A 17,725-nucleotide genomic window follows, 5' to 3' on the forward strand; every position below is an offset into this window, starting at 1 on the left:
GACGGTACTCCGCAAATATGTAAATTACTTATCACAACGTTTGACAAGCACGTGGTCTTCAAAACACGAGAACGAAACCGAAAGTAGGTAGGTGGGTGGTAGGTGCGTGAAGAGACAGATTCAAAATGGCCGCCTTCACGGTGACCCGTGTTCTGTTGCCGGCGACAAAAATACGCTCAAATTATTTAACAGCAGTGTTAAAACTATCACGGCGATTGCGTTCTGCTCAGGTGGACTTCAGCGATGCGTCGAAACCACGGGCAGCGCTGACGGAAGAATACGTGAAGGCTCACTATGAAGGTTCTGACAAAGATACACTCGCCGAGGTGACCCAAAGCATGACCGTCTACGACGATTTTGTGACGCCCGAAGAAGAGACCACTCTGATCGCCGAAATCGAGCCGCAGTACAAGAGGTTGCGGTACGAAAGCAGCCACTGGGACGACGTTAGTGGCCGGAAAGTCACAGCTTTCCTCCGTTTTATTTCTTTTCTAGCGGAGCGATGACATTCGGCGCTACTAGACGTTCAGTTTGCTCATGGGATTGTTTCCAGCGTGTTTAAATTACTGACAGTCTGCTCTGGAAACGATCCTATAGCTTTTTACGCAGGAAAGGTGCTCGGATAGTGGGAGCTGCCCCGAAACTATTGGCAGGATGGGCCGTTCGTTCTCCAAGAAATAGGTGGTGACTGGGCCATTTATTCGCTCAGTATTGCCTTACTGCAGAACGTCCTGTTACAAGAAAACACTGCTCATAACTAGACGTTACGTATATAGCGCTGTAGTTTCTACCGTGATAGATTTCGCACGCCCTTGTTTTCGCATGACCAGCAGAGTACCAGCTTCAGAGCTAAGCGTTGCGCATGCAAATACATGTTTGCCGTGACATAAGATATTCGGTGTTGTTCGTTTATGACGTCCCTCGTTATTATTTGCAGGCTATTCACGGTTACCGGGAGATCGAGCGGAACACATGGTCCCCTGCGTGTGAAGCCATATTGGGGCGAATCAGAGCGCTTGCCTTCACTCCCGAAGTGAACCAGATACAGCACGTTCACTGTCTCGACCTCCTCGAAGACGGCCACATCAAACCACACGTGGACAGTGTTCGGGTGAGGCGTTTTGTGGTTGTTTACATTCGTCACGGCAGTTTTCTAGGTTTCTGAGCAAGTAAGATATTGGGGGGCATTGAAGAAACAGAAGGAGCACCTTTACTTTTTCTGGCTATCAACAGAGCCTCTAGTCTCCTGTAATGTTTAACGTGTGTTGTTTAATGTTTTTGGCCAAATATGAAAAATAATTCACGAGCATCAAATTTTGGGATACAGGGGGACAGACTCAGCTATGAAATGAAATGTGATGTTCCGTGTGTGCCGTCTGCTGGACCGCATATTTGCAGACTGCGCAGTTGACAAAAGTACACATATCTGTGGTTATGCAAACAACGGCAAAAAAAGCAGAGGTAATGTGCAGTTTTCCATGTCAAGCATAATGCAGTCCAACTTTGGTGTAATGAATGTATGATTAGAACGAATGTAGGACATAAGGAAGGCATTTTCATATTGGGTGCAGCTTTCTTATAACGAAAACCAACCATGTTGAGGTGTAGAAGTGCAGGACTAACTTGGAAAGGCATGAGACGAAAAGACACCACACTGCAGCCGACCAAGTATTTTCCACTTTTTATCTCGACTTCGTCTCAGACCGTGTCTGAAGAAAAAAGAGCAAGAGAAGCTAAAAAGAACAATTCCAAGCCGAGGCCTTGTTGTTAACATTTTAGGTATAGTGAACCACCATAGAACAGATGCCTAATTCTTTACCACTTCATCTATAGAGCCATCTTGTTGATTTTCACAGCTAGGAAAAAGAATGGTATGCTCATGTTTTAGAGGAGTACCTAAACTTTGTACTACCACTTTACAGCACATTGAAGTAGATGAGAGTTAAAAGGAGTTTTGCAGGGAATACAGCCTACACATATTCACAAAAGATTCACACAAGTGCCATACTGCCAATAAGGAATTCAGGAGTGACTAGGAGCCATGTCTGCTGCATAGAACATTAATACCATTGTGTCTGTGAACTGAAATCAAGTCACCACCTTGGATTCTGCATTACGTTACGTGACAACCAATAGTTGCACCCTTTGGCTTTTACGTCATTGCACATTGTGTGTTACACAGTGTGTCACATCTACTTCCTGCTGTTTGCAGCATGTTGTTATGTGAAAGACCTGTATGTCTCATTAGTAAGACATCCTGAGTGTGGGGGGTAAATAATTTTCGCTGGTGTTCTGTGAGAAAAATGTATATATACATGTTTAATTACAAATTATTTTTATTTTCAGTTTTGCGGTGACACAATTGCTGGGCTGTCCCTCCTGTCATCGAGCATCATGAAGCTGGTGCATGAAAAGATGCCAGACAAGTGGGTTAAGATACTTTTGAGGAGACGATCACTATACATTATGAGGTGTGTGATGAGTTATTTTGTTAATCCTTAATACAGTCAAATTTCGACATGACAAACATTAATATAAAAAATTATTGGAAATAACAAAGGAAATCAACAGACATGCTCGACAGTGTTAGCGTGTAATGAACATATTTTTACAGGCATAGTGTGTAGTATTTATAATGATTTACATTGCAATAAAACAATAAGCAGCTTCGACGAATACAAAGCCCTAGCGTACCTCTGCGCACTTCGTCGCGGTCGTCGCAGTCCACCTGACGGTACCAGTCCTTCTGTCTCGCCACACTACACCCCTGGGGCTAGAGCACTAGCTGGGACCTTGTCAGAATATGACACAGATAACTTCGAGCTGTGGTTTAAGTTTCACGATGTGCGTGATAGTGGGCAGTGGTCGTGCAGACTGCACTAGATCAATGACTGGTTCAATTCGGTATGTAACATCAGTGAATTTGCATAACATGCCGTAGGGACCATTGTAGCAAGATAAAAAAAAATTTTCAAAGAGACCAACACGGCTGAACAGAGTCCACAGCAGCATGAGGGAACCTGTCAACTAGCAAACATCCCTGTGGCGGCAATCATGCAGGGCTTTTTGGGAAGACTGGGACACTATGAGCTGCTTACGAGCAATCTGACAATATGTTTGTGACAAATCTCAGCTATAACAAAGGTATCCTGACGGCATACATTCTTCAGATGATCTTTCTTCCATCTGCGGTAATCTGGTGAAGGTTCAAACGCAGGTTTGTCAAGAGTAAGGAACATTGTAAGATGCAAGGATGCCTTTAATGATGCCAGGGAGAGCTGATTTCGATTTTGTATGCTTGAATGAAATGCACGCAAGTGAACATTCTGCATGCACAAACACATACACTGCAGCCACACATATAGTCTGTGAAAAAAAGAAAAGAAATGCCACCACTAACATTACGTTTGATTAAACACCTGATAAAGTATATAGCCGTCAACACTACAAAATATAGGAATTGAGAAGTTGAATTGAAGCAGGAAATGTTTAATAGGATGTGAAAGAGATTCTGTTTGAACAAATATGTTGGTAGTTAATGTAACTGCAATGAAATTCTATGTTTATGGTTGGGCTGCTGGCCACTCACTGATTACAGTGCATGTAGGTCTGGCTTTCCTTTTAAGCACTTTTGATCACTCCTGAATTTGTATTCAAAGCATATGCCATAACTATATCATTTTGTCATACGTGTTATTAATATTTGCACCGTCCATGTGGCTCTTAGATACACAGACGGATCTCAGAGACAGAAAAAAAATATTGATGCAGGAGTACTCATTAAGTGACTGTTTGATTGCATAGCTATCTTATTCACTGGTGAATTCATTGATTCATCAGCAGGCAGTAAGGCCTGCATGCAAACTTTTTGTGACAATTAATTTGCAGTGGTTAAGGCATCTTTTTCTTTAAGCGCTGCCGGCCACAATAAACATGCATGTTGTGGTGTGCCCATTTGCAGTGTATTGATTGACCTGCTGAATTAAGTGAATGAGTAAAAAGAAATTTGTCAACTGTTTATCAATTTTAATGAAATTTGAAAATAACGTGGCTTTAAAGCTCAAAGAACTGTGTTTCGAATGAGGGCATACATTCGGCATCCAGTTTCACCTGTGCTCTGCAGTCACATTTTGATAACAGTACTCATGGCACTTTCAACACCAAGTACGTGTCGCCGTCATGTGGAAATGGTCATTTTCCTCTTTTATACAGTGCAGATAGCAACCAAACTTAGTGAGGGGCTTCTTTATTAGTCGACAAATCTGAAGCAATTCCAACCTACAAATGTGTTTTTTGGTGAAAGTTGTGATTTTAGACCTACTTCCCTCTTTAAAGCATGAATACCGAAAACAGAACCTGCTAGAAGAAATTGTTGTGCCTTTAAAATGTTCACTGAAAAGGAAAGATCTGAGATATACAAAAAGAGCTTTGACTGCTGTCATTTAGGGTAATGCCTGCGCTATGCATAGGAACAATTGTTATGAACAGGTGAACTATGAGTGCACTTAATGTATAGCTGTATGTTTTGGTAGGAAATGTTTGTCGTGCTCTTCATATCCGATTTTGACAGAAAGCTTATGGTGTTGGGCAAGGTCTGTGACCTTCCTCAGATTGGCTGTCTTCTGGGTATGTACGTACTCAGTATTCACTGAGTGTCTTCTGAACATTCAGTCACGTCCACATTTGTGGATGTGAATTATTTTTGTCAATTCTGTCCAGTATTGGCAAAAAGAAAAAAAAAAGAAAGAGAAAGAAAGAAAAACAGAATTGAGCTATGGGCAAATTTATCCCTCTGCATACTTAATGTTACTCCCGTGCGCTTTGGGCTGCTAAGTATGATCCCGTATGACCACTTTACTAAAGGCAGAACCATGTTTGACATGCCATGTTCCGTCAGCAATGCTGAAGTAGTCGTGTTTTGCTTCTTGTTATGGCATGAAGCCAGTAATCAATTCATACATCTGGTTTGAGCCAATGATATTAATCTTTTTATGAAAAAAATTTGATGTTACTGACTGTACTTTAAACCAAAATTTAAGTACTCTGATACTGTGAAGACTCACTAGAAGATGTGAAATGTTCCTACTATCTTTGCTTCTTTTTTTCAAGAGAGTCTGCTGTGCCTTGGCATAAAATTATGTAATAAACTATGGCATAATATGAACATTTATTGTAAGTGCATTGCAATTCCTAACTGAAGGAGGTATGCCTAGATTAAGCTGTTTTAAGAGTGCTGTCTGTGAGTTAATAGTCTGTGAGCCAGGACATAGACTTTTGAGGGTCATGTCCAATATGTGTGAGGGTCGAGCACTGTCGCTTCCATCACGCAGGAGCTGTGGCTGTAAATGTGATTATAGAATTACTTTGGTTTCTTTCCAGCAATGGTTGTCAGCAAAATTCAGTCTGTTAAGGTATTTTGTTTGGTTATGAAGTGTTTTATCACCTTGATGAGTGAGATAGCCTCTGTCGGTAGAAGGAAGGTGTCGGGGCAAACAGTGGTGAATGTTAGTATGGTAGTGTCCTGTTACTATACCTGCACTTTTTGCCATAACTGAATGAGACCGACCAATCATCCTTTGCATAAGCCAGTCAGTCCTCGCTCATTGGGAATTGTCTCTGTAGGGTAAAAATCAGAAGATGGCTTCATGTCTGTCTGTATATATAGCCAGTTTTTTGTTGTTCTTGGCACTGACAGAGGAACAGCAAGGTATGACTACACCCATGAGATACTGGCCAATCAGCATTCAGTCTTCAGGTCCACTCCTGTGCACAAGTCAAGAAGGATATCCGTCATGTGTCGCAACGAGCCCAGCTGACAGTGATGCAAAAGTGTAGTTTCCAATAAATGTGTCTTTATTTGAAAACGTTAGAGCACTGTGATACAGTATTCCTTTTGTTTCGATGTGGTCACATTGATGTCCTCAAAGACAACTTTGGCCTCTGCGCATCTGCAACTGGCTTCTGTGACAAGGTGTATATAGAAGCCTTGGATGTATACGAATATGCGTTGTGCTTCTGTGTGCATATGCCTTTTGCCAACACACTTCCCCCGACAAGCATTGTAAGTTGCTTTCGTCCTTGTGATGCACGCAGCTGCAGGCGGTGAGGCTACACTCTTGTCATCTGTTACTGCCGCCGCGTCACCAACTCAGGCAAGCCTTGCACCATTTAGATTACGACGGTCCGATGGACCTGTCAATTTTTTAAAATATTGTCGTGAACTTGCGTTCGAGTTGACGTGCTAGAGAGTTACCGGCATTTTCTGGCTCCACCCATTGGTGATCCTACTGCTATTTTGTGCAAACGGTGGGAAGGTGCCGCTGAGTAAGATTGCCAACCGTCCTTAATTTCGCGGGACTGTTCCAAATTTTGTGAAAAAGTTCCAGGTCATTGCTCTATCATTATGGGACAAAATATTTGTCCCGCATTCAGGCCTTTGAACCTTAGGGCCGTCTTTCTCCTTGCAAGCATAGTGTCCCACAAGTGTATATTGAATGGTGTACTTCTCGGTATTACCAGAATTTGCTGAAAATTACTCCACTTTGCAGTGAGTGTTCTTTCTGTCCATCTTCCCAATATTCCAGCGAAAACTTATTCGGAAGATGCTGCCTACAGACGACAAAATCAAATATGTCTGGAACTTGCACGTTTGGCACAGCTTAAAGGATGTCTCGATTGTGACAAATTTAATGATTAAATTTGTAAAAATGATTGCAGAATGCAGCATTGCAAGCAGGAACTATAGCAAATATGTTTATCCTCTGCCCACTCCCCTGCCTTCATTGCGACCTTTCATGAAGGAGAGTTCTCCCTGTTGTGCTCATTATTTGAGCTGCTGCAAGAATGCCAATGCATTGCGTGGCCATAGGGTACTCGAACACGAGCAACGGCTGCGCAGTGCACAACGCTGAGTAGAGGAAGGCCGTATACATCTTTCCCGTCGCAGCTTTCTGAGCGAAAGTGCTCACCGCGGCGCAACAGGCACATGGGACGTGGACCAACCAACGCGCACAAAGCAAGTAGACTGCAGTTGACGAAGCTGCACAAGCTGCATTTCAACAACACCGTCACTTGCACATCAAGACCTGTTTGGAAACGCTTAGTCGGGATGATAGCGCACGAAAACCAAAGGTGTGTTGAATTCGTGGGCTACATTCTAGAGCGACCATTTCAGGTAGTGAATTATCTTCTAGATTTTTCGTGCGTCTCTACATGGGAAGCGTTGAAGTAGACGAACGAAAGCCTGACAAAGCACTAGAAACGAGCATGTACCGCATGTTTCATTTGTCAGGAAAGAGAACGCGACGCAGCGGCCATGGTGTAGGTGCGGCGGCAAGTCATGCAGCAATGCAATGCCGCCTGAGCGAAATAGGCGAGGCTTTGGCCGCAGTGGACGCTAGCTCACGCGCACTTAGCACCGAGCCCTTTGATATCTACGCCCGCCAACCGACGCGCGCAAAATTCGGAGGCCATACATGTAGGTGTTCTGTGGCCATACCACGCCTCAGCTACTGATCATCGCTCAAATTTTGGAGGCGGTGCCGCACCTCAGCTGCTTATCGTTTACTACAGATGGCAAGATGGCAGCAGTTGACGGCGAGCGCAAATTTTGGATGCTCTACTGCGCCTTAGCTACTTATCATCGGTCACTACAGACAGCAGTAGTTGCTGGCGAGCCAGATTTCGGAGGCCATGCCACACCTCAGCTACTTATTATCGTTTACTACAGGTGGCGATAGTTGTGGGCGCGCACAAATTTTGGAGGCCATACTGCACCTCAGTTACGTATCACTATTTACTACAAGTGGCGGCAGTTGACGGCAAGCGCAAATTTTGGAGGCCATACTACGTTTCAGCTACTTATCACCGTTTACTACAGGTGCCAATAGTTGTCGGCGGGTACAAGTTTTAGAGGCCATATTGAGTTTCAGCTACTTAACATCGTTTACTACAGGTGGCAATAGTTGCTGGCGCGCAAATTTTGGAGGCCATACTGCGCCTTAGCTACTTATCATTGTTTACTACAGAGGGCAAAAGTTGTTAGCGGGCACAAATTTCGAAGGACATATTGAGCTTCAGCTACTTATCATCATTTAGTACAGGTGGCAATAGTTGTCGGCTCGCGCAAATTTTGGAGGCCATATCACACTTCCGTCACTTATCAGCGTTTGCTACAGATGGCGGCAGTTGTGGGCGCGCGCAAGTTTCGGAGGCCATGCCACGCTTCAGCCACTCATCACAATTTCTTTTAAAAGAAAAAAACGACCACCAGAAAAAGAAAGAAGAAAGAAAAAATGACAAGCGTCGTAAGGGAAAGCTTTCAAGCACATTGGTAACTCACTCGCCAGTAGAGTAGAGGATAGCGGTAGTTGTCAGCGCGCGCAAATCTCGGAGGCTATGCCGCGTCCCAGATACTTATTGTTATGCTTTACAGATGGCGGTAGTTGTCCAATCAGTTCCGGAGTTACTACAGGTTTTCCCGCTCAGTTTAATCCAAGCACCAGTCAATTTAATCCGAGCGCCAGTCAATTTAATCTAAGTGACAGTCAATTTAGTCCGAGCGCCACTCAATTTAATCCAAACGCCACTGAATTTAATCCGAACGCCAGCCGAAATAATCCAAACACCAGTGAATTTAATCCAGACACAACGGAATTCAAGAACCTTTGGATTTCAAGATTTCTGTAAATTTGTGAACATATTATGAGTTAACACCATGAAAATGAAAGAGCGAGGTGGTAGACCAGTAGCTATCCTGCCACGGGACTAACGCCAACTTTTGGAGGTTTTGAAGCGAAAAGCTTCAGCCGGCGTATGTTTCTCTATGGCGTATGTCTGAATTGGCTCCGTAAGCATGTTCGGAGTCGAATTGGCTCCGTAAGCGTGTTCGGAGGCGGCGCAGGTGGCCACTGCCGCGCGCTTGGCGTTATCGTTTGACGTTCGCCGCAAGCGCGTGTTTATCGCAGATTCCGACTTATAACCGCTTGCCGGAGAATAGATGTGCGCATTCAACATGGAAGAAAAAGAGAGTGATACTACCGATACAGAAAGCTGTGTTTGTGGCTGTACAGAAATCGCAAGACAATGTGCCCAGCTACAAGGATGAATAAAGAAGTTTATTAATCCTGCATAACTTATGGTTTATGTCATTGATAAGCAATTTGCATAACTAAACAAGGCACATGTATAGCATAAACATAAGCTAACCAAAGCATATCCATAAGTGAAACCGTGAGCATAACCATAGGCTAAATCATAAAGCATAACCATAAGCTAAACCATAAGCATCAGCGAACCTTTTCCCTTCGAGATATCCAGGCTTAACCTTAGCTAAGCCTCAGCCAATATTTTGTATTTTCTACTTTGTTATGAGAGTGACACAGCAGATGACAATTGTCGAAATTAATTGAGAGGAAACGTCAGCATGAGTACGTCGAGTTAAGGGTACACATGCGATTTGGTCATGACTATCAAACGAAACAATAAAGGTTGATTCGATGATAATCACTAGGCCCTCGCCAGGACGCTTCGGTCGCTAGCGAATACGATTCACTATTCTACTTCGGTGTCCGCAGCCTCCAATCAAAGACCTTGTCGTCAGTACCGCTAAAACAGTCATGAATACCATTTAATTGCATAACTGATATGGTCGAGTCACTAGTGATCACAAGTTAAATACAATATGCAGTTCGGGGTTCTTGGTGTTTTGCGCAACATAAGGTCATATACATGCAATGAAATACCATGAAACGAGTGACTCACTATGCCTATATAAACTCGTATTCTTAGGTCACTGGTGAATATTTTCGCCTACTTTACTATCCCCGAGACAGCTTTCCCACGTGAGTGCCGTCAGTAGTATCAATGAAGCTGCAGAAGGACGAGCTTTTTTGCGTTACCACTGCCAACTGATACCGCCGAGTTTTTATCATCACTAGTGATGCGCTCATTGCGATGTTCTCGAATTTTCATGCCGAATAACATCATAGATATCAAATGAAAGGTCATTGAGACGGCTATTCAATAACTATAATTTATTAACTATAGGAGATACTAAGATTGATTCACTCTAGTGATAAATAATCACTTTGTGTAGTTTGATGGTCACAGCCATCATATGTGCACGCCGTCAATAGTATAAATTAAAGTGTCAATAAATGATAATTTAATGAGTCAACATTACTAACTGACATTGCAGAGCCATTAAAGGGACCCTGAAACGATTTTGGCGATTTTCTACAAACGTACTGAGTCGTTAGAGTGGGTTCTTCTGATCATTAATTGATGCATCTAAGTGCTCTGCGTAAAGCGTGTAATTTATTATAAGGTTTTAAAAATACCCATCGCTGACGATCGCAGCGCACTGCTCGGCGGAATTTTAAGCCGCCCCTACCCATATGATGCAAATAACCCATATTACGTCACATGGGCGAGCTATCTGATTGGCTGACCAGGGCGCGTGGTCGATAATTTTTCCAACTTTATGGTGAACAAATGATGCTCGTAATAGTTGGAATGTTAGTCACTTTGTTCTTGTAAAAAGAAAATAACTTAAAGAGAATACACAAGAATAGTTTTTTAGGACACTTCAGCACTTCCGGCACTCAGCAAGTGTCGTCTGCTTGTGTTACAACGTACTCCATTTTGACGAGAGCTCCGCGGTCAGAGTCGGTCTCAGTCTTTTCGCGAGCACTATGATTCGACTTTGTTGCCTTGTGGACTGCAAACCTAGCAACAGGGCAAACGCAAGCGCAAGGGGACACGGTCTGGCCGCTTGACTGTGCCGGGATGAGCCACGAGATGAGCAGAAGGGCAAATGTGAACGGTCTGCATGGTGCAGCCACCTGGTGGCACAGAGCTCAACCATACACAGTAGCAGCAACGAAGTGTATTCTTTGCTGCTGGTGTGTATTTTTCGCAGGAGTGTAATCATCAACACGTTAATTTATAAATGTTTAAAATGCTTTACACTTGGTTAGAGCAATATTAGCGCTTTGTTTGACTGGTTAAGCGCTGCGCCACCAAGTGTCTGGACCGTGCAGACCGATCAGGCTGCTCACGTACGTCTACGCTAAAGTTCCTTCATCAGCTTGAGTTTATGCCTCCAGTCATTTGCCGAAATGACCAGCTTGCCTGTTTTTAGCGGAGTACCGGACACGTTCGGCGCTACGACAGAATGCTCGCAACGCACGCTGCTTCGATAGCTCTTGGTCGACGGCCAAGCGGCTAGCGGAGAAGTCTCGCGCGGGAGGGGGCGTGCTCCTAAACAACCGGAAGTGAGCGATGTGACGTCGCATCGTGACGCTGAACCAGTGAAGGCGGAGCTTAGCGCCGCTCGCTCGGCGAGCGAGTTGAGGAGGAAAAGCATAGCTAGGGAGGAGGGTAACTTCTAATCGCTTGCAGCTCCATTAATACGTAACGCTTCACTTAAATTGTGGTGCGAATGTTCTACTTAAGCTGTACCCTACGCGCCTACAAAATTTGTCCGAACCGTTTCAGGGGCCCTTTAATGATCACTAGCGATAAGCTCTGCTCGGTGTTCTTGCACTTTTATGATGCATAGCGTCATGCATGTCAAATGAAACTTTTAAACAATAATCCAATTATGATCATTTACGATCAGTGAGCATTTGGTCTGCTACCATTGCTACCTGATAGTGAAGAATGTTTTGTGATCACTAGTGACAAAATGTTGTGCCACTAGTGATCACTAGCGACTAGTGACGTTATGTTGCGCAAAATACCAAGAACGGCGAACTGCACATTGTATTTCACTTGTGATCACTAGTGACTCGACCATATCAGTTATGCAATTAAATGGTATTCATGACTGTTTTAGCGGTACTGATGACAAGGTCTTTGATTGGAGGCTGCGGACACCGCAGTTGAATAGTGAATCGTATTCGCTAGCGACCGAAGCCTCATGGCGAGGGCCTGGTGATTATCATCGAATCAACCTTTGTTGTTTCGTTTGATAGCCATGACCAAATCGCATGTGTACCATTAACTCGACGTACTCATGCTGACGTTTCCTCTAAATTAATTTCGAGAATTTTCATCTGCTGTGTCACTCTCATAACGAAGTAGAAAGAAAAAAAAATTGGCTGGGGCTTAGCTAAGGTTAAGCCTGGATATCTCGAAGGGAAAAGGTTCGCTGATGCTTATGGTTTAGCTTATGGTTATGCTTTATGATTTCGCCTATTGTTATGCTAACGGTTTAGCTTATGGTTATGCTTTATGATTTAGCCTGTGGATATGCTTACGGTATAACTTATGAATATGCTTATGGTTTAGCTTATGGTTATGCTTCATGATTTAGCCTATGGTTATGCTCACGGTTTCACTTATGGATATGCTTTGGTTAGCTTATGTTTATGCTATACATGTGCCTTGTTTAGTTGTGCAAATTGCTTATCAATGATATATACCATAAGTTATGCAGGATTATTAAACTTCTTTATTCATCATTGTTGGGCACATTGTCTTGCGATATCTGTACAGCCATAAACACAGCTTTCTGTATCGGTAGTATCACTCTCTTTTCCTTCCATGTTGAATGCGCACGCCTATTCTGCGGCAAGCGGTTATAAGTCGGAATCTGCGATTAACACGCGCTTGCGGCGAACGTCAAACGATGACGCCAAGCGCGCGGCAGTGGCCACCTGCGCCGCCTCCGAAAACGCTTACGGAGCCAATTCGACTCCGAACATGCTTACGGAGCCAATTCAGACATACGCCGGCTGAAGCTTTTCGCTTCAAAACCTCCAAAAGTTGGCGTTAGTCCCGTGGCAGGATAGCTACTGGTCTACCACCTCGCTCTTTCATTTTCAAGGTGTTAACTCATAATATGTTCACAAATTTTCAGAAATCTTGAAATCCAAAGGTTCTTGAATTCCGTTGTGTCTGGATTAAATTCACTGGCGTTTGGATTATTTCGGCTGGCGTTCGGATTAAATTGAGTGGCGTTTGGATTAAATTGAGTGGCGCTCGGATTAAAATCACTGGCACTTGGATTAAATTGACTGGCACTTAGATTAAATTGACTGGCGCCCGGATTAAATTGACTGGCACTTGGATTAAATTGAGCGGGAAAGCCTGTAGTAGGGTGCATTAGACGTAGCAGTCAAGTGGAACGAACGGCGCTGTCCCACTGAGGCGCCATATGTGGAAAAATTCTGCGAGGGCGCTGCGAGCGAACTAGATTGGGGCGGAGACACGCTTCGCGGCAGATTCAACGTAATTTCGCTGCGGGCGCTGAGACCGATTGCGCGCACACGCTCCTATAATGGCGCTTTTTCTTCTTCTTAACTGCAAATTTATATTGACACAAATTTATGCTGCAATTTATATTGGCATGGGTTATACAACATGACGTCTTCAATTTTGCTATCGTTGTCAAGCGCGTCGTCTGCTGGCGTGCGCGCGTTCGTTGCGCGGACGCTGGCGGACGCCCAATTTTTCTCGCAGAAAGTCCGCGCAGCAATTTTTTTTAAAATGATTTTACTTGCTTTGGTGCGCCCGCGACTCTTGTCGGCCGGCATTAATTGTAGTTTTAGCCAGGTGAACTGCTACTTTTAACATTGTTTTCTAAAAGTAACGCGTAATTTTTGCCAAAGAAGACGCCTATCTGCAACATGCAGCTACGTAAAAAAAATTTTGCTGATATCGTGTCATTGTACACACATTTCTTGTTGATGGAATATTTATCAGGGACAATGATCAAAGAGAACAATATTATAGTGAAATAACCAGGTTTATTAACTGCGTGGCGCGCGGAGAGATGCAGATGACCAATGCACTTCTAGGTAAATCTAAGGGTACATGGACAGACATATCCACGACATAAGTGTAAGAGAAATATTATCAAATATTCTAAATGCATATATTGAAAAAGTGAGAGGAAAACATTTTTTTTTTGTGAGTCTCAACTATGTCTGCAACCCATTCAAACCTCATGGTTGCCCAATGTGATACCACGCTTATCTTCAACTAACACAGCAAATCTACAAATATCTCTACGTGTATGTGAGGCATGTCGTTCCTTCAATTGCTTATTTATTTATTTATTTATTTATTTATTTATTTATTTATTTATTTATTTATTTATTTCAAAGTACCTTACAGGCCCCAAGGGGAGCATTGAGTAAGGGCGGCGTCATTGAACAAGTGGCAAGAGAAAACAGATATGTGAGAGCTAAAAAAGTTTATAGTGATCACGTGCTTGCAAAACAGTGTAACAAATATATTTATAACAAATATTCTTATGTCGTTATATGATAGCATGCCGGATAACTGAAGGCAGCTGTTTATAATGCAGAAGTTGCTTAGTTGAACGGACGTAGTTTTTGGGAACGGCATTACATTTACGTATGAAATATAAAAGCGTAACATGCTTTTCTCATAAATCAGGCTCGAGAATAATTTCTTTCGTTTACACCCATAGAAAAAGAAGCTGAAGGACGCGGCTACGTTCCTTATTTTTTAAAATTTTGTTTAAAGTGAACAAATTCTGGCATTTTACGTCCGGCGACATGATTATTAGGCACCCTGTTCAGTTCTCACCACCTGGGGTTCTTTAAAGGGACACTAAAGTGAAAAATGATGTCTTCTGAATCAGTAAATTACCGTTGTACAACACCAAAAACACCACTCTTACAACGATAAGACGTTTGGTAAGCCAAAAAAGCGCAAGAACCAAATACGGGTGGCGACGCCTACTTATGTTCCCGCACCTGGGGGCTGTGACGTCTTGGATTTTGATGGCATCTTCTTGGGCCTACTAATTATATACAGCGGTACAGATTGACTACATCGTGTTCTAAAGAAACCAAATATTAAACATGGCAAGTTCCGGGAACCTTTATTCAGCCAACGCGGGCCAAATGCGAAAACATACTTTGGAATCCCTGGCGTCGCGCTGACGTACCGGCGCTGGGGTTTCGGCGCGAAATTCAAATACTGATACTTGGACCTTCATTTTCTCATCTAATAAGCAAACTATTTTTTTTTGAAATGACTACCCGCAGGGTTCTCAAACAATGCTTCATTAGTCTACTAAACTGATTTATTGTTTCGCTTTAGTGTCCCTTTAACGTGCACCTAAACAAAAGCACGCGATTGTCTTTCCACTGTGAGGTCGAGTTTAGCAGCGCCAACGCCATACCCACGTTGGTAGACCTCGGAACGCCACGGTCTACGAACGGCATAATGTTTTCACACGCAAGCAGTGTTAAGTGTCTCTGTCAACTTTTTGCTTTTCATGTTGCCCACTGTGAGGTCGTGCACTTTCCCTGGAGGAAAAAAAAAATGTCTTCGCTTCTGGCGCGCCCCGTAGCTCTTCACACCTTCTGCATTTGATTTAAAATTTCAAATTTACCCTCATTACAGCTTTTCTCTCAAGGTTTATCTTCCCCCATCCGTTTAACCACCGGTTTCTTGGCCGATGTCGGTAATGGGCACGCGGGGTAAACAAGCAACCCTTTCTCACATGCACATGGTTGTATCTATTTGTCTGTATACACATGGCAAGGAGAAGAAGACGGTGACGAAGGCGTTTCAAGCATGGCGCTGCAGCAGGGCTTTAGGGCAGCGAAAAATTTCAAGCGCCTGGCCTGCCGCATAAGGTGAGAATGCGGTTCGATGTAGCACTTATGTATATGTCCGAAATCGCGTCTAAATGTTGATCCGCCCATGCTGCCTTGTTTGAGCAGGTCTTTCTTTTTCTTTGGCAACCCCACAGTTCAGAACAAAACGCTTTAGGCCAATGCTCCGAAAGAGCATCCGCGTTGAAGGCCTTACTTGCGTTATTAAGGTTCCTGCGGTCTACGCGGCTTCACGAGAGACTCTAAGAATGCCGCCCCCTACCGCTCTGTAGTGTACGCACTTTGTTCGTGCTTGTCTCCCTTTCCTTCTATCTTCCCCTTACACTTTGATTCTCTTTTGTATTCCCCTTAACCCTTCCCCCTGCGCAGGGTAGCCAGCCGGAACTACCTCTGGTTAACCTCCCTGCCTTTCTCTGCATTATTCTCTCTCTCTCTCTCTCCGCAGTTTATAAAATGGCCAGTTTGGGTTCACGGGCGCAATGCAAACTGGATGGACTGCAGTGCAAACTCTTTCTCTCACATTTGCGCGGCGCGACTCCAACTCGCTCCCGAAATTTGTAGCGCGCTTGTGAAGTATACTGGTAACGTATACATGCCACAGCGTTTATGCAAGCACGTTTTGGAGTCACTTGAACGGACAATTACCGAGTTGCCTTTAATTCTGTTGTAAGGCGCACTCGTATGCCCGCAGAACATCCTCAAATCGAAAGAACGACAACATGCTTGAGCTGATGCAGAAGGTGGAAGGCGATACCAGAGGGAGGATCCGGTAATATTGCGCAAGAGTTGTGTTACGTGCTTGCGCGCTAGCTACACCGCGTACGCTTTGCCACACTGCCGAATTTGAACCCGACGCCCACCGGTACTCGTCCGCCGCTAGGGCAGCACTGCGTCATTACCCTTTTCCAAAAGCTGATGCATTGTCGTATGTATACGGTACAAACTAGAGTCCTTGTGACGCATTTGTGACTGCGTCTGGTCGCCCAGCGATCACCGAGCACCTGCCGGAGGTGCGAAAAGCGCTGGAAGACATGCACTCCCGTGTGTCGCGTCTCAATCGCGGAGCAGGGTACCTACGTAGAGTCTTATACTTTCGGCATGCCGTAAGCCCGCGTTGAAAGGCTGTAGTATCTGTGGTATCTGAACTAGTAGGACTGTAGTAGCTGCCGTGAACGTCACACGATCGCTGTCACCATCGTCACCTCTTGCTGCTGTCGTCAGTGGTGTAACCTGTAGGTGGCACACTGGGCACGCGATTCGCTCCCCCCACTCCTCCTCTAAAGAAATTCTGTTAGTATGCAGCCTGTCCAGCCCCCCTTCCTCCCTCCCTCCCTTCCCCGCCCCGTCCCTGTCATGTGTATCAAGTGCATGTCTACCTCCTAAAAAAAAAAAAGGCTACGTCACTGGTTGTCGTTACACACACGCTGACGTCAGACACATATAACTATAACTGATCGTCTCACACAAACACGTGGTCCACCTGCTAACGCTTGGCGTAATTCCAAACAATGCTTGGTAGCCAGCTACCAGCAAAATTCGTCGCATAACATTGATTCCTACAGTGCGTGAGGTCTGCTTCGTTGTTTTTTTTTACATTCCTCAGTGGTTTTAGGACTTGAGCTGTGCTGGGCAAACCATGTAAAAAAGAGTTGTTTCGGTTTTCGCGCTGTCTGTCTATCGGTTTGTAGCGTTTGGATTAATCGCACGTGCCGTTTAGTTCCGTATGCTTTCACGCACAAGCAGCGTTTACTGCCCGCATAGTCATCTCTCATTACGACGTATGATTCAGTCATCCTTTCAATTTTTCAAACTTATTTTCTTATTCTTGCAAACGTTTTTTTTTTTGCACTTAATTTCTCTAATTTGATTTCTTCAGCCCTCTGCGGCCGAAGTCGTCAATTCCTGCCGACTGGAGCGGTGGCGCAGGCAAGGTAAGTGACGTAGGGCTTCACGTTACAATCCTTCCAACAGAGAACTCGCTCATTCTGTCACTCAATCAATCGACAAATTGATCGGTCGGGTGGTCGGTCAAAGATGACCACTCGGGTTTTTTCAACGTGCACGCGAAGCACGATACACGAGCTGTTGGCTGCTGCCGCGACCGGGGATCGAACTCGCAACCT

General features: G+C 44.2%; 2 protein-coding genes across 4 annotated transcripts in view; both read left to right on the forward strand.

The window, feature by feature from the left end:
• The first annotated feature begins 69 nt into the window (after positions 1 to 69).
• On the forward strand, positions 70 to 5,869 carry LOC135896534 (alpha-ketoglutarate-dependent dioxygenase alkB homolog 7, mitochondrial). 2 transcript variants are annotated; one of them, XM_070525865.1, is made up of 5 exons: positions 70 to 87; positions 231 to 446; positions 938 to 1,111; positions 2,347 to 2,471; positions 5,696 to 5,869. In XM_070525865.1, the coding sequence occupies exons 2-5, from the start codon at positions 339 to 341 to the stop codon at positions 5,814 to 5,816; spliced, it is 528 nt and encodes a 175-aa protein (XP_070381966.1). In that variant the 5' UTR covers positions 70 to 87; positions 231 to 338; the 3' UTR covers positions 5,817 to 5,869. The 2 variants fall into 2 exon arrangements, with proteins under 2 accessions (XP_070381966.1, XP_065281036.2); XM_065424964.2 differs by lacking the exon at positions 70 to 87 and having other exon boundaries at positions 113 to 446.
• A 9,619-nt stretch (positions 5,870 to 15,488) lies between these two features.
• Positions 15,489 to 17,725, forward strand: part of LOC135896551 (ATPase inhibitor mai-2, mitochondrial-like) — a 7,674-nt gene continuing 5,437 nt past the window's right edge. For both annotated transcript variants that reach the window (XM_065424978.2, XM_065424976.2), the window contains exons 1-2: positions 15,489 to 15,623; positions 17,479 to 17,533. In XM_065424978.2, the coding sequence (XP_065281050.2) occupies positions 15,562 to 15,623; positions 17,479 to 17,533 (117 nt within the window). In that variant the 5' untranslated portion in view covers positions 15,489 to 15,561. The remainder of the gene's footprint in view (positions 15,624 to 17,478; positions 17,534 to 17,725) is intronic.

The sequence above is a fragment of the Dermacentor albipictus genome, chromosome 9, assembly GCF_038994185.2.
Source record: "Dermacentor albipictus isolate Rhodes 1998 colony chromosome 9, USDA_Dalb.pri_finalv2, whole genome shotgun sequence".
Taxonomy (NCBI): Eukaryota; Metazoa; Arthropoda; class Arachnida; order Ixodida; family Ixodidae; genus Dermacentor; species Dermacentor albipictus.

Excerpts from the sequence above, each read along its gene's own strand:
- LOC135896534 (XM_065424964.2), top strand. The coding sequence starts at position 126 with ATGGCCGCCTTCACGGTGACCCGTGTTCTGTTGCCGGCGACAAAAATA. Across the intron at positions 1,112-2,346 it reads CACACGTGGACAGTGTTCGG|TTTTGCGGTGACACAATTGC; the intron begins GTGAGGCGTTTT and ends TTTTATTTTCAG. Across the intron at positions 2,472-5,695 it reads CGATCACTATACATTATGAG|AGGAACAGCAAGGTATGACT; the intron begins GTGTGTGATGAG and ends TGGCACTGACAG.